Below are 13,738 nucleotides of genomic sequence, written 5' to 3' on the forward strand. Positions count from 1 at the left end.
AAGAGACCTTGGTCTCAGTATAACGCACTGATATTTAAATATATATATTTTTAACTACAAAAAAAAATTATCTCATGGGGCCAGAACTCAACAGTGTGCACCACTAGGCTTTAATATGCTTGGATAATATGCTCCCTCTGCTCGAAAATTATATTATCAAACAGTAGGCTACTTACACCATTAAAGAAGAATACGATCGAAATGAACATTACCATGAAACTGATCGGATCAAATGGTTGGCATGCAGATGCAGCATTTGAGTTTCACCCATAAAATGTGAAGAATTATCATTCACAATTGACAGTGATGGCCTTATATATAATTAGGTAGGCCTAACTTGCTGTTTTAGAATTATTTTTATTTTTTTGAGTCACTATTTCTACTGTGTAGGCATAGGCAATTGTTACATTTGGATGATGCATTATAGGCTACAGTGCCTTCGTAAAGTATTCAGACCACTTGACTTTTTCCACATTTTGTTAGGTTACAGCCTTATTCTAAAATGTATTAACTTGTTTTTCCCCCTCATCAATCTACACACAATACCCCATAATGACAAAGCAAAAACATGTTTTTCGAAATTTTAACAAAATAATTCAAATATAAAAACAGAAATATCACATTTACTTAAGCATTCAGACCTTTTACTCAGTACTTTCTTGAAGCACCTTTGGCAGCAATTACAGCCTCAAATTTACTTGGGTATGATGCTACAAGCTTTGCACACCTGTATTTGGGGAGTTTCTCCCATTCTTCTCTGCCGAGCCTTTCAAGCTCTGTCAGGTTGGATTGGGAGAGTCGCTGCACAGCTATTTTCATGTCTCTCCAGAGATGTTCGATCGGGTTCAAGTTCGGGCTCTGGCTCTGGCTGGGCCACTCAAGGACAGTCAGAGACATGCCACAAAGCCATTCCTGCGTTGTCTTGGCTGTGTGTTTATGGTGCTTAACCTTTGCTCCAGTCTGAGGTCCTGAGTGCTCTGGAGCAGATTTTCATTGATGATCTCTCTGCACTTTGCATCGTTCATCTTTGACTCGATCCTGACTAGTCTCCCAGTCCCTGCCACTGAAAAACACCCTCACAACATGATGCTGCCACCACCATGCTTTACCGTAGGGATGGTGCCAGGTTTCCTCCAGATACGACGCTTGGCATTCAGGCCAAAGAGTTCAATATTAGTTTCATCAGACCACAGAAACTTGTTTCTCATGGTCTGAGAGTCTAGGTGCCTTTTGGCAAACTCCAAGTAGGCTGTCATGTGCCTAGGGGCGGCAGGGTAGCCTAGTGGTTAGAGCGTTGGCCTAGTAACCGAAAGGTTGCAAGTTCGAATCCCCGAGCTGACAAGGCACAAATCTGTCATTCTGCCCCTGAACAGGGAGTTAACCCACTGTTTGTAGGCCGTCATTGAAAATAAGAATTTGTTCTTAACTGACTTGCCTCGTAAAATAAAGGTAAAATATATATTTTTTTTTTTTTACTGAGTAGTGGCTTCCATCTGGCCACTTTACCATAAAGGCCTGATTGGTGGAGTGCTGCAGAGATGGTTGTCCTTCTGGAAGTGTCTCCTATCTCCACAGAGGAACTCTAGAGCTCTGTCAGAGTGATAATTCAGGTTCTTAATCACCTCCCTGACCAAGGCCCATCTCCCCCAATTGCTCAGTTTGGCAGGGCGACCAGCTCTAAGAAGAGTATTGGTGGTTCCAAACTTCTTCCATTTAAGAATAGAGGACAATGTGATCTTGGGACCTTCAATGCTGCAGAAATGTTTTGGAACCCTTCCCCAGATCTGTGCCTCAACACAATCCTGTCTTGGAGCTCTACATACATATCATTCAAACTTATGGCTTGGTTTTTGCTCTGACATGCACTGTCAACTGTGGAAACTTATACAGACAGGTGTGTGCCTTTACAAATCATGTCCAATCAATTGAATTTACCACAGGTGGACTCCAAGTTGTAGAACCATTTCAAGGATGATCAATGGAAACAGGATGCACAAGAGCTCAATTTAGAGTCTCATAGCAATTGTTTTTGAATTTTAAAACATTTGCAAAAATGTTTAAAAAAACGTTTCGCTTTGGTCATTATGGGTTATTGTGTGTAGATTGCTGAGAATTTGTATTTATTTAATCAATTCTAGAATACAGCAGTAACGTAACAAAATGTGGAAAAATTCAAGGGATCTGAATACTTTCCTAAGGCACTGTATGTATATTCTAAAATTATATCATACAATAAGCTACATGTGGGTACCAACTTTCATTAGGAAATTATGCCAAAAATAAAATAATTGTGCTGCTGTACCTAAAAACAAAAAGCACACCCCTGCCCCAACAACAGATATTAGACAGCTTCACAAAAATGGACTGATTGAGAAAATCACAGCTTTCATTACACAAAGCCTACTGTATCTATGACTGCCATAGATAGAACTTCATTGCGCAATAGCACCATATTCTGCATTCACTTGAAATTATATGATTTAAAACAATTGTTTGAACAGAAAACCGCTAACCTATAAGTGTGATTGCCTATGAATATGATATGATGGCAGAAATAGGGACCTTGTTGATAGCTTTGTCAATAAATCAACTTTCTTTCAAAAATGTTATGTTAGTGCCTACAAAACTCCTCCCCACAGGGCTTGCATGTTGCTGACATGCCTATCTGGCATGGGGACAATACCAGGTGGGGACACAGACAATGGCTTTTAAAAAGAAGGCACATACCTAAAAGACTAATACCAATGACACAACAATGTAATGCATGTATACATTTTAGCATGGGTGACCCCAGTGGGAACCAAACCCCACGACGCTGACGTGCAAGTACAATGCTCTACCAACGAAGCCACACAGGACCATGTCTATGGACTTCAGTGTAGGCCCATATCCTGCTTCTGTAGACAGATAGCTGATTCACAAAGGATTTGCTGTACGTTGCCTGAAAAAAGGATTGGGCAATGTTTATATGGTCCCCTTTCAAACAGCCACATTTTTACCACATTCTTGTCAGCATTCACCATTTATATAGCCATTGTTTAGCCGCACCTGAGCAAGAGACATTACACTTTGACCCTGTTGTTGCGACTGTCCTGGTAACCAGGACAGGACAGCAAGCTCTAAAATCTTCAGATAGCAATGCACTGCTTTAAATTTTTCACGTTCACAACACAGTTAGCAGCTTGCCATACTTGTAAACAATTACCTTGTAATGTGTTAATTTTCCTTATGGGTAATAAAAGGTTGGCGACAGTTAAACTCAAAACGTTGTCTGATATGTTCTGGTAATTATGAGCTGGCTAGCCAGCTAGATAAAGCTGAATAACATGCATGCATCAAACCAAAATGTTGTCTAAAACGTTGCTTTTACTTGCCTGGCTTGCTAGATTGACATAGCTATCCTAACATTTTAAACAGATGTGTTTTCAGGTGCAAAAAAATGAACAGGTAATGCCATTTGGATTCGGCTGCTGCAATGACATGCAGACTGCCGTTTTTGTGTTTATACATTTCCATAATGACAAGGACAAGTGTGATGTCAGACAACAATGTGACTTAATGCGTGCCAAAGACGGTAAGATGAAAGGCGACGTTTTTACTGAGGGGTTGGTGGGATTTTTAAATACATTACCGCAATTATAACTACGTCGTTTGGCAGGAATAAAAGTACAGGTTTTGTCACCGGCGATACCTTTCAGATATAAAGAAAAGTCAGAAAAAAGTTGCCGGAATGCTAAAGTCGGCTGTTTTTGAAAGGGATAAGATAGTCCACTAACTGTGTCCAGAGAGATTGGCTCGTTTCAGTGCTGAGAGACATGAGGGACGAAAGGCCTGTGATGCTGATGACTGCTGCTGTTTTCCTTATGTTTAACATCATTTCTTCTCACAAACACGTCGCGAGCTGGAAAAGGCCAGCGAGCTTGGGCCTCCCGAGGCCTAGCTGCACAACCACACGCAGTGAAAAGACGGAGAGGGGGAGAGAGAGAGAGGGAGAGGGAGAGAGAGAGGGAGAGGGAGAGAGAGAGCAACAGAGGGAGGGAGAGAGAGAGAGCTTGGTCTGCGCAGCCTGCAGACACCACTCAGCTAAAAGCTGATAGGAAGTGACGGGCTGCTGATTAGTCAACTCACAGCCCTGGCGACCAGTGGCTGTATGTGTACGGGGCTGCGCACACACTGAACACCGAAAGATTGAATAGATACATACAGATTGAGAAGGCACACACACACAATCCTACACACAGTTTGTTCTAGCCCTGTATATATCTGCTGTGCTGCATGCTTAAAGGCATACAGTGATGTTTTGCCTTTGCACGCACGCACGCATATTCCTTTGCGCGTGTGTGTGTGAGCACATGTATGAAGTGGGGGGGGGTGTTGGTTGGTTGGTTACCTTGAGGAGATAGACAGGGATGTTGCTGAAGTCCACAGGGAGCTTGAGCAGGAAGCGAGCAGAGAACTCCCCCGTCTGGAACACGAGAGGCAAGGAAAAGAACATCACACCGTGTACAGATGGAAAACAGACAGGCACACAGGGTAACACACAGGTCATATTGAAACAACACAGGCGCACTGCATGGGAATGATTAGGGATGGCTACAGATGAGTGAATTGCAAATGAGATTTCAGAACCTGTTTGAATAGATCTCATCTATCTGTCTTAATGGGACGATTTTTGGACAAATTAGAGATATTTCCTGATTTTAGGGAGCTATTGATCCTACGGATTTTCAATGTGGTTAATTTGCTGACTAGCTAGGTCTAAAAGGTTAATTGTATATTTAGCCTACAGAATAGAAAAAATGATCAATCCATTGAAAGAGATACTTTTTAGCCAGTAGTTCTGAAAGTAGCACTCACGAGACAAAAAAGTGGTCCCCGAAAATTGCATACTACGTCACATACGTGCAGATATGTGCACCACGTCATTACTCTCTCTCGCTCTGCTGTGTGTGCATCTTTCTAGCTGTCACTCAAATGGTGAGGGGCTGAAAGCTCATTGGCTCGCTTCAAACTCAAATTGCTAAGGGGCTGGCCCACATAGGAGAAAATGGCGCAGCACAGCTTCCATTAAAACAGTCGCTTTCAAAACTAGGGATATTGTGGCTAATTGAGGCAAAACAGTCATTCTGCATGTATGAACTACACATCAACACATCCAGGCCAAAGATAGAGGTATAAATAAATACTGTAAGAGAATGTCTTTAACAATTTTTCCAATAAAAATTATGTAAAAATGTATAAATAACGCAGATGAACTAATATACAACTAAAGGAATTAAGAGATGTAGAACAATAAAGCCATCTTAAACATATCACTGTCTGTTACCCCACAGACCACACCAACCCTAAATACATCCTTCAGAGGCAAACCTCATCTGCAAAGACAGAACTTTCACATGTACACATTGAAATGTTTCTAAACATCATCCTTTCCCATCAAGACACATATAGAAGACCTTCTATTTCATAAAAGTAGTAGGTTAGTTAGGGAGTGTGTCTCCACACACACACACACACACACACACACACACACACACGGCCTTGCTTTGAAACATGCTTGGGGCGCCACATCCTCACCTAGCATAATCCACCCTTTCACAAGGCGGTTCAGTGATAGCGACATTCACTTCGCTGCTGTGAATTTATTAACCATGTCGCCAGCTGAACTGCCGGTGTATGTCTACATTATGTCTGGGTTTAGGTGCTGCAATTTACATAGGATGAGGTTTAGATGTGGGGGTCAAATGTTGGAGAGAATCAAGAGAAACTATAGCCTCGTATCAGTCCGTCCACAAAATTAAACCAGTGAAAAAATGTAAATAATCAGTGCGCAAAAATATTTCAAACAAAGAGAAGCTGAATGCTGAGCTACATACTAGGCACAACTCTGGGTGGATGTAACCATGCCCTGTGACGTGGCTGTATCATGTAGCGTACCCAGCTGTTCTTGTGCCCGGCGTAGATCTCCATGCTGCGGCTGTAGTTGGGGTCCTCGAGCAGGCTGTCGTACTCGAAGAGCAGCCGGGAGCTCTCGCGCAGACGCTGGCACTGGTATTGGTGGTACTGCTGGATAAGCTCCTTCACCAGCTGAAGCAGGCACTCCGGGTCCCCCGCATCCCACTGTACCAGGTGCTGGAGAGAGAGAGTGAGAGGTTATTAAGAGGGGTTATTGTTAAGACCTTGGCGCAAAGTGAACAAAATAGCTTGAACAAAATATCTGAAAGCCTATATAACTCAAAGCATGCTCATTTTGGGACGATATAGTCTCAGTTCATGATCTATGTTATCTATTCTGGTATCTAACCGCAGAGAACTATCCTTTGAGGCACTGACTTAATTTCATCTACACTAGAGGCCATCTACACTCGCCATGTAAGAGGAGCGAAATCAATTGAAACGAGGAAAGGAATTGAAAACACAATGGCGAGGAAAGAGACCCAATGGTTCACTAGAGCCCCATTGACATCCATTACGGGAATAATCCCAAACTATCCCATTTACCCCTGCTCCTCTTCCTGCATCGCAGGAACATGACATCGCCACAGGATTTCCTGAAGCGACACAGAGCTGCGTTGGTTCGCAGTGAATCCTTTGATCATTCCCACCCCCAATGCAATATATCTGACCTCATTTGCCAAAATGGTTGAAAGAAGTGGCTCAAAAAGGAGGAGAGGAAAGTTACCAAGACAAATGTTAGTGATGGGAAGGAGCATTGTTTCAAGGAAGCGGATAAGGATAGCAGGGACCTGGCCAATATTTTTTTGGCGCTCCAACTTTTGGTACACAATGGTTTGGTTAGGCATCAAAGACTGGACTTTGTGAGCCACAAATGGAATATTTTCCATTTAGACGACAGAGAGGGGGAAAAATATACTCCGGGTGTTGTTAGGACAATAAATTAAACACGTTGAGTGCATTTTGAGTTCCAGTTCCATGCAGTGTACGCTATTTTGAGTAGTGGAGAGAGCGACCCTTGCGTGTCCCTTACATTTGCGATAACTCTCCTCCCATAAACAGGGCATTTGCATGAACAATGCCAAATTCCCCTGACCTCACTGACTGAAGCTGACAACAGGTATGCAAATGTACAGTAAAAAAAAAGAGGCATAAACAAGCAACCACCTGTCACGAATCGGTAAGCCTTGTTACACAACATCTTCCACTGGCCTAATTATACAAAACAGGATGTTATTGCTCCCTCTGAAGGGGGGTAATTGTTCACTGACGTATGAGGAATAAAAATACAACATTTTAATTTGAGTGACACTGTGCGAAAACAAACTGCGGGAAACATGTCAGCCAAATAAACACAAATGGACGACTGAGCCTCGATGCAACGTAGCACTACGCAGGGGTCGACTGTCGACTTACTTTGAGTAGTAGAGGAAACTCAATAGTTCAAAATGTGGCATACGAGTGTGAAAACAGTGGCAGTGACTGAGTTTGTCACACTTTTTGGACTTTTAAATGACAGTGCTCTTGTTTTTTTTTCAACATGATTTTTCCTTGCTTTAGTGAGCCACAACTCTGTCTGCAGGCTTAGCTGAAACACATATACAGATGGAGAAAGGAGAGGGAAGATCCATGGTGATGGATCTTGCCCATTTGAGCGAGACCTACAGTAAGCAAGTCATCATTACGGACAGGACTCACAACACTAGGGCGGGCAAGAGGGCAGAACTTCACGGATCAAATCAAAGTCATTCAGTACAAAATGGAGTGTTGAACAAGTGTAGCCGACATGAAAGGATATTTTCTTTGGTAGACAATATAGTCTAATGACCATACCCATATGATTTTGATCAGTTTGTCTTAGAGAGCACACTGCATCATTTCAGGTCAGTTCCATTTCAAAACCGGTCAATCCAGGCTTGAATTCAATGGACACACTTACACCGAAGTTTAAATTCTTGTTTGGTATGGAAATCAAACGGATCTCAACTCCGGTGAACTAAGTCCAAGAACACAGCCCTAAAAGCTCCCGTGAAGAAGTGAAAGCTAAACCTGTCACTGAGCCCTTCTGAAAGATGGATCCAAGCCAAATGGCCAAACTGTGACGAGACAACAACAAACAACTGAGTCATGACATAACCGGTAAAGACATAACCACAATTCCAGGTCTGATGGCAGCTGGTCCAATGTGTATTCTCTGCTCATGCTGCGGTTTGTATGCATCACTCCGTTTCTTTGGCGTGTTGTATAGCAGTTCTGTCAACCGGCCAAAGGTCAGTCCAGTTGTAGAGCGAATGTATAGATAAAGCAACGACTATGAACATGAGTGTGTGGATAAGGAGGGCCATAGGTCCCAAAAGTAGCCCATACCAACCCGATGCATTGGGGAGTAATGATGACACAAGGCCAGTCTTTGACCTCTATCAACTTATCTGCTTGGCTGTCTGTAAGTCTGTCTGTCTACATCACATCAGAAGAAAGCTTCCATTGTTTCCTATTGGACCACACCCCTCCTCCTGGAATCGAACAGGGAAGCAGAGGGCAAAGGCAGGCCATTCAGTACTGGTGACCTCATCATCATGAGCTGCGAGTGGTTACCAGCAATGTCGGGCTTCCCGAAATATGGGGGAGATGCAAACAAGGACGGGCATTGTCCAAAGAGGCAGAAAGATGGCCCAGAGGCAGGAATGAGCTGAAACTGAGGAGGGACTAAGAGGAAGTGCTGTGTCAGGATTGTGACATCACATATCACTGAAACTTCACTGAGGAGGAAGGGAGAGGGAGGGGGAAACTAAAACATAATCTTTTCAAACCGTTTTGTTTTAACATTTTTCAAAATACATACACACATATACATACATATGTATGTATGTAGTATATGTGTGTGTGTGTAAATATATATACACACAGTACTTATGTCATGCGATAAAATACAAATGAATGACTTAAAAATCATACAATGTGATTTTCTGGATTTTTGTTTCAGATTCCGTCTCTCATAGTTGAAGTGTACCTATGATAAAATGAAAGACCTCTACATGCTTTGTAAGTAGGAAAACCTGCAAAATCGGCAGTGTATCAAATACTTGCATTACATATATACACACATACATACATATACATAAATATACATAAATGTATACACACACATATATATATATATATATATATATATATATATATATATATATATACATAAATGTATATATATATATATATATATATTTATAAATGTATACACACACACACATATATATATATATATATACATTTATAAATATATATGTATATATATACGTGTGTATACATGTATAAATATATATGTATATATATATATATGTGTGTGTGTATACATTTATAAATATATATGTATATATATATGTGTGTGTGTGTATATATATATATATATATACATACATATACACACACACATATATATATATATACATACACACACACGCGAATGATGCCAGCTGATTAATGAATTCGACTGGCTGAGAAACACTGCCTGCCTCTCTCTCGTCCCGACCACCGACCACTACACGTTCATTATTATGGGACAGTTGGAGATCGAATTTGAATATTGAAACAATGTTGCAAATGTCAGAGAGACAGACAGCAAGGATTATACAAATATCTGCTGTTGCAAACTAAATCTTAGTCTAAAAGAAATGTGAGTTAATGTCTAGATGCTTTTATAGTGGAGATCAAGTTTATAACTTCACTGCCTGGGCTGATGAGACAGTGGATTGCGCAGTCAGATGGAACAGAGTAAATAGGCATTTTAATGTCATTATAGTTAGCAGGTGGTAACTACTGGATTATAAACTGGGTGGTTTGAGCCCTGAATACTGATTGGCTGACAGCAGTGGTATAACAGACCGCATACCACGTGTATGACAAAACATTTATTTGTACTGCTCTAATTATGTTGGTAACCAGTTTATAATAGCAATAAGGCACCTCGGGGGTTTGTGGTATATGGCCAATATACCACGGCTAAGGGCTGTATTCAGGCACTCTGCGTTGCGCATAAGAACATCCCTTAGCCATGGTAAATTTGCCATATACCTCATGCCTTTTTGCTTAAATAGACACCGGCTGGAATGCGCTTTTAACCAATCAGCATTAGACCCACCTGTTAGATATATATTCATTTATTTACAAAAATATATATGGGGGATTGGAAATTATGCAGACAAATTATTCACAATGCTTGCACCTCATCCTGTGTTCCTTTCCGTAAACTCCAAACCAACAGACAACACTATGGCAAGATAATTAATTAGATTAGTTATTCGAACTTAAATTCCTTTTTTTAAAGGCCCAGTGCATTCAAAATTCTGCTTTCCTGTGTTTTGTATCGTATTGTACAACAGCTGATGAAACAAACACTGTAAAAGTGTGAAAACATGTGATCAGTGTTGCTGGTTGAAAATACAATTTACACAGGACCTTATAATTGCATGGGTGGGAGTTTCGGCTTGCCTGGTGTCAACACCAGAAAGTAAATTGGTTATAGACCAATAACAAAGAGAGTTCCAATCCCCTCTGCCAATTACAGTGAGTTTTATGCTTTCCCCTCCCCACTCAGCCAGAAACATTTCTGCTTGAAAAAAAGTGTTTTGCTAAAAAGCCATTTATGTCCACTTGAATGGAAAACTATTACAGTAAGGTACTAAATTGTTACCCAGAAATGATTTGATATTGATATAAATACGGATGCATTGGGCCTTTAAACAACAGAATTTTAATAAAAAAGGGGAGAAGTATAGACTACATAAAGACAGTCAGAGGTCATTGACAAACACAATCTAGCTCCAAACCTGACAAGGTAGTATACAAATCCACAGGACTGGTTGATGCAATTCCATTAGAGAAGACATTACATTTCATTGGATGCAGTCTTGGGGAAAATACAATAACTTTCAGCAAATTGGGCATCATTTCAGATTCCCAAACCAATAGGGAGCTAATAGAACAAGGTCAGGAGAAAATGGGTACAAAGTGTGAAATCACATGTTCTCAAGAACAAGCTGTAGGCCCCCTCTCACTGAAGAGACCCAAGCTGACAGAATTATGTCTTCCTCTGCCATAACGACTGTGTCGTGCCGATCCAATATTTCACTGAGCTGTATCGAGAGAAGGGTGCTGCCATCTGAAATTTAAAGATAATTATATAGGCCAAGGCAAATATTTGTTTGTGTATTTAATGTGATTTTTATATATGCTGGCAACCTGATCCAATAAATCTCTTGCTGACTTGAACGTATCAGGCATTAAAAACTCCCAAGTATTAAATTAATCTGCAGTTAGTCTTCTAATTGAAGTGTGGGCTCACGCCCTGTTTCGCCCACGGAAAGTGCCAAGTCTAAGATCACATTAAATTGCTCTTGTCATGTGTTTAAGACACTTGGCAATGGAATCCTCAGCCCTGTAGTGTTCCTAAAAGACAACCATGTGGCTTGGGCCCAACATGGCACTACAGTGGTGGCTCCACTAAATGTTCTGCGATTATGCTGTGGGACTTGAAGGTCATTTGTGGTTTATTACGGTACCCTGCGTCACCACTTCATTGCTCCAGACCAGAGCAAGGGGTCGTTAGAGCACTGATTATGCTTTTGGCGCTACTGTGTCTCTAATTGACAATGAATGGGCGACATAAACCTAAATAGAAACTGATAATTGTGCACGACTTCAGTGCTATAAAAAACTGGATGTTACATTAAGGTTTTTATTCTACGAGAAACTTAAAGACTACAATTAGGGTGTGGAAATGATAGGATTATTCTGCTTTTACTGTAGTACTGTAGCCCTACTCCCGACCAGTCACGTTGTACAGCACCTTCAGTGGAGCAGCGATCTAAGACCCTACATCGCAGTGCAAGCTGTGTTGCTACAGATGCTGGTTCAATACCCATGCCGGCCTCGACTGGGAGACCCATGAGATGACTGTTGGTTTTTGGTTTCTCTCCCTCTAAAAACATAAATAAATCATTCTAAATAACAAACTGGCTTTATTTACAAATTAGTAACAATGTCTCACCCCATGTTCAAGAACAGCCCTTTTCTCACTCATTTTACATTATTTGAAAATGAAATAATCTCCAAAATGTTTTTTTTTTTAAACAAAGTGATTATTATTATGATTAATATAGATTCATATAAAAGCCCCTTGGATATTACCACAGATATATTATTAACCCTGTTATTAGCAGGACAATATATATTGGTCATATTGGTTATGGCTCCCGAGTGACGCACAATGGGATTACCTTGCAGTTCTCCAGCTGTATCCACTGAAATAGCGGTGGGCGTGCAAGGTTCAAGGCACGAGGGCAGGGGGCACGGGATGGGCCAAAGAGCGGTGCACAGAAGACGGACCTAGCCCATGGGGAAGGGAGGAGGAGGAAGGGGAGGGGTGGTGGACAACCACCCCGCCACACTAGGTAGCACAGAGCAACACTTTAAGGGGCATTGCACTAATAATGGAGCTGACTAGGGAAACATTCCTGCTATTCTCAGTGCCAGTCTGCACGTTCAAACTAAAACAAACAAAACCCAAAATCGTAAATAACTTCCTCCATTAGTAAATCCATGAGCTGTTCTGCTCGGTCTGTCACTCAATCCCTGCGTGCAGCTTGCTCTGCATGCGCTCAGCTCACGGTGGCTCTGAGTCATTGAGTATCTATAGCAACGGCTCCGCTTGGGCTGCTCTGCTCAATGAAGACACATGACAAAACTATTATTTTCAGTTAAATAATCTCCTGTTTTATATTTGACAAGGTTGAAGCACTTCTAATACCATGTTATGATCTTAGATCTGACTGTACTGCGCAGCCATAACCCTATGTATAATGTCTGGGCTTGGTTCGGATCGCGGATCTCTAATTTATTCCTTGTGTTATTATTTTTATATTTTTCTCTCTGCAGTGTTGGGAAGGACCCGTAAGTAAGCATTTCATTGTTCGTCTACAACTGTTGTTTACGAAGCATGTGACAAATAACAGTTGATTTGACTGTACACTCTTCAGTCTGCATGGTCAATGCAGCAGATAAAACAATATGTTGATGAAAACAATGCTGCTTTCCACTTTGCTTCTAAATATAAATCCACAAGACTTCTATAATGACACTATTAGATTGTGTATCTTAATGTCTGCAAACAGATAGTTTGACTTTTCTTAGCAAGTTGTGGCTAAAATAAATTATATTAGGAGCTAATACTAATACAGCCGGGAAACCAGTGCTGGTGTAGGCCTAAATCAGAATGTTGGTTGTGTAACAGTACCTTCTAAATCAGACATAAATAGGTGAAACATGAATATGTTAGCTACATTAAGAGAAAAACATTTAATGTACCCAAAGATTATAGGGCCCCACTCCCCAGGGAAACACAGACCAACACTGGTTCCTACCGTCACAATAACTCCTCCATAGAGGTCCTATTAGTGTGCTAATTCTATGAACACCTCTCTGGCCGTTTCATTCATTGTCATGTCAAATAACTATGTATTCAAAGTGCCCACTATTACGTTATATCTATCAAATTAGAATAATCATTCTATTTCCATGATTCCAACAGTTCTCACCCAAGTGTTTTGATCTAAAATCACAAGTCAAAACGCAATTGTAAAATTTGGTTAAAAGTAAGGCCTAGATTTTTGTCTGTATCATGGAGCCCTACACGGAGTGTCGGAAATGAGCTCAAATGAGATCAACATTTGGTTGAAGTTTGATTGAACCTGTATAAAGCAATCAGAATGGAGAAAGCCCCATTGAAATC

At 41.0% G+C, this 13,738-nt stretch overlaps 1 protein-coding gene across 1 annotated transcript in view; it reads right to left on the reverse strand.

Moving 5' to 3' along the window:
* babam2 (BRISC and BRCA1 A complex member 2) overlaps positions 1-13,738 on the reverse strand; it is a 216,333-nt gene that overhangs the window by 152,326 nt on the left and 50,269 nt on the right. Inside the window, exons 5-6 of the mRNA XM_064954260.1 lie at positions 5,938-6,132; positions 4,391-4,465 (exon numbers count right to left, since the gene is read on the reverse strand). Of these exons, the coding sequence (XP_064810332.1) occupies positions 4,391-4,465; positions 5,938-6,132 (270 nt within the window). The remainder of the gene's footprint in view (positions 1-4,390; positions 4,466-5,937; positions 6,133-13,738) is intronic.

The sequence above is a fragment of the Oncorhynchus masou genome, chromosome 32, assembly GCF_036934945.1.
Source record: "Oncorhynchus masou masou isolate Uvic2021 chromosome 32, UVic_Omas_1.1, whole genome shotgun sequence".
NCBI lineage: Eukaryota > Metazoa > Chordata > Actinopteri > Salmoniformes > Salmonidae > Oncorhynchus > Oncorhynchus masou.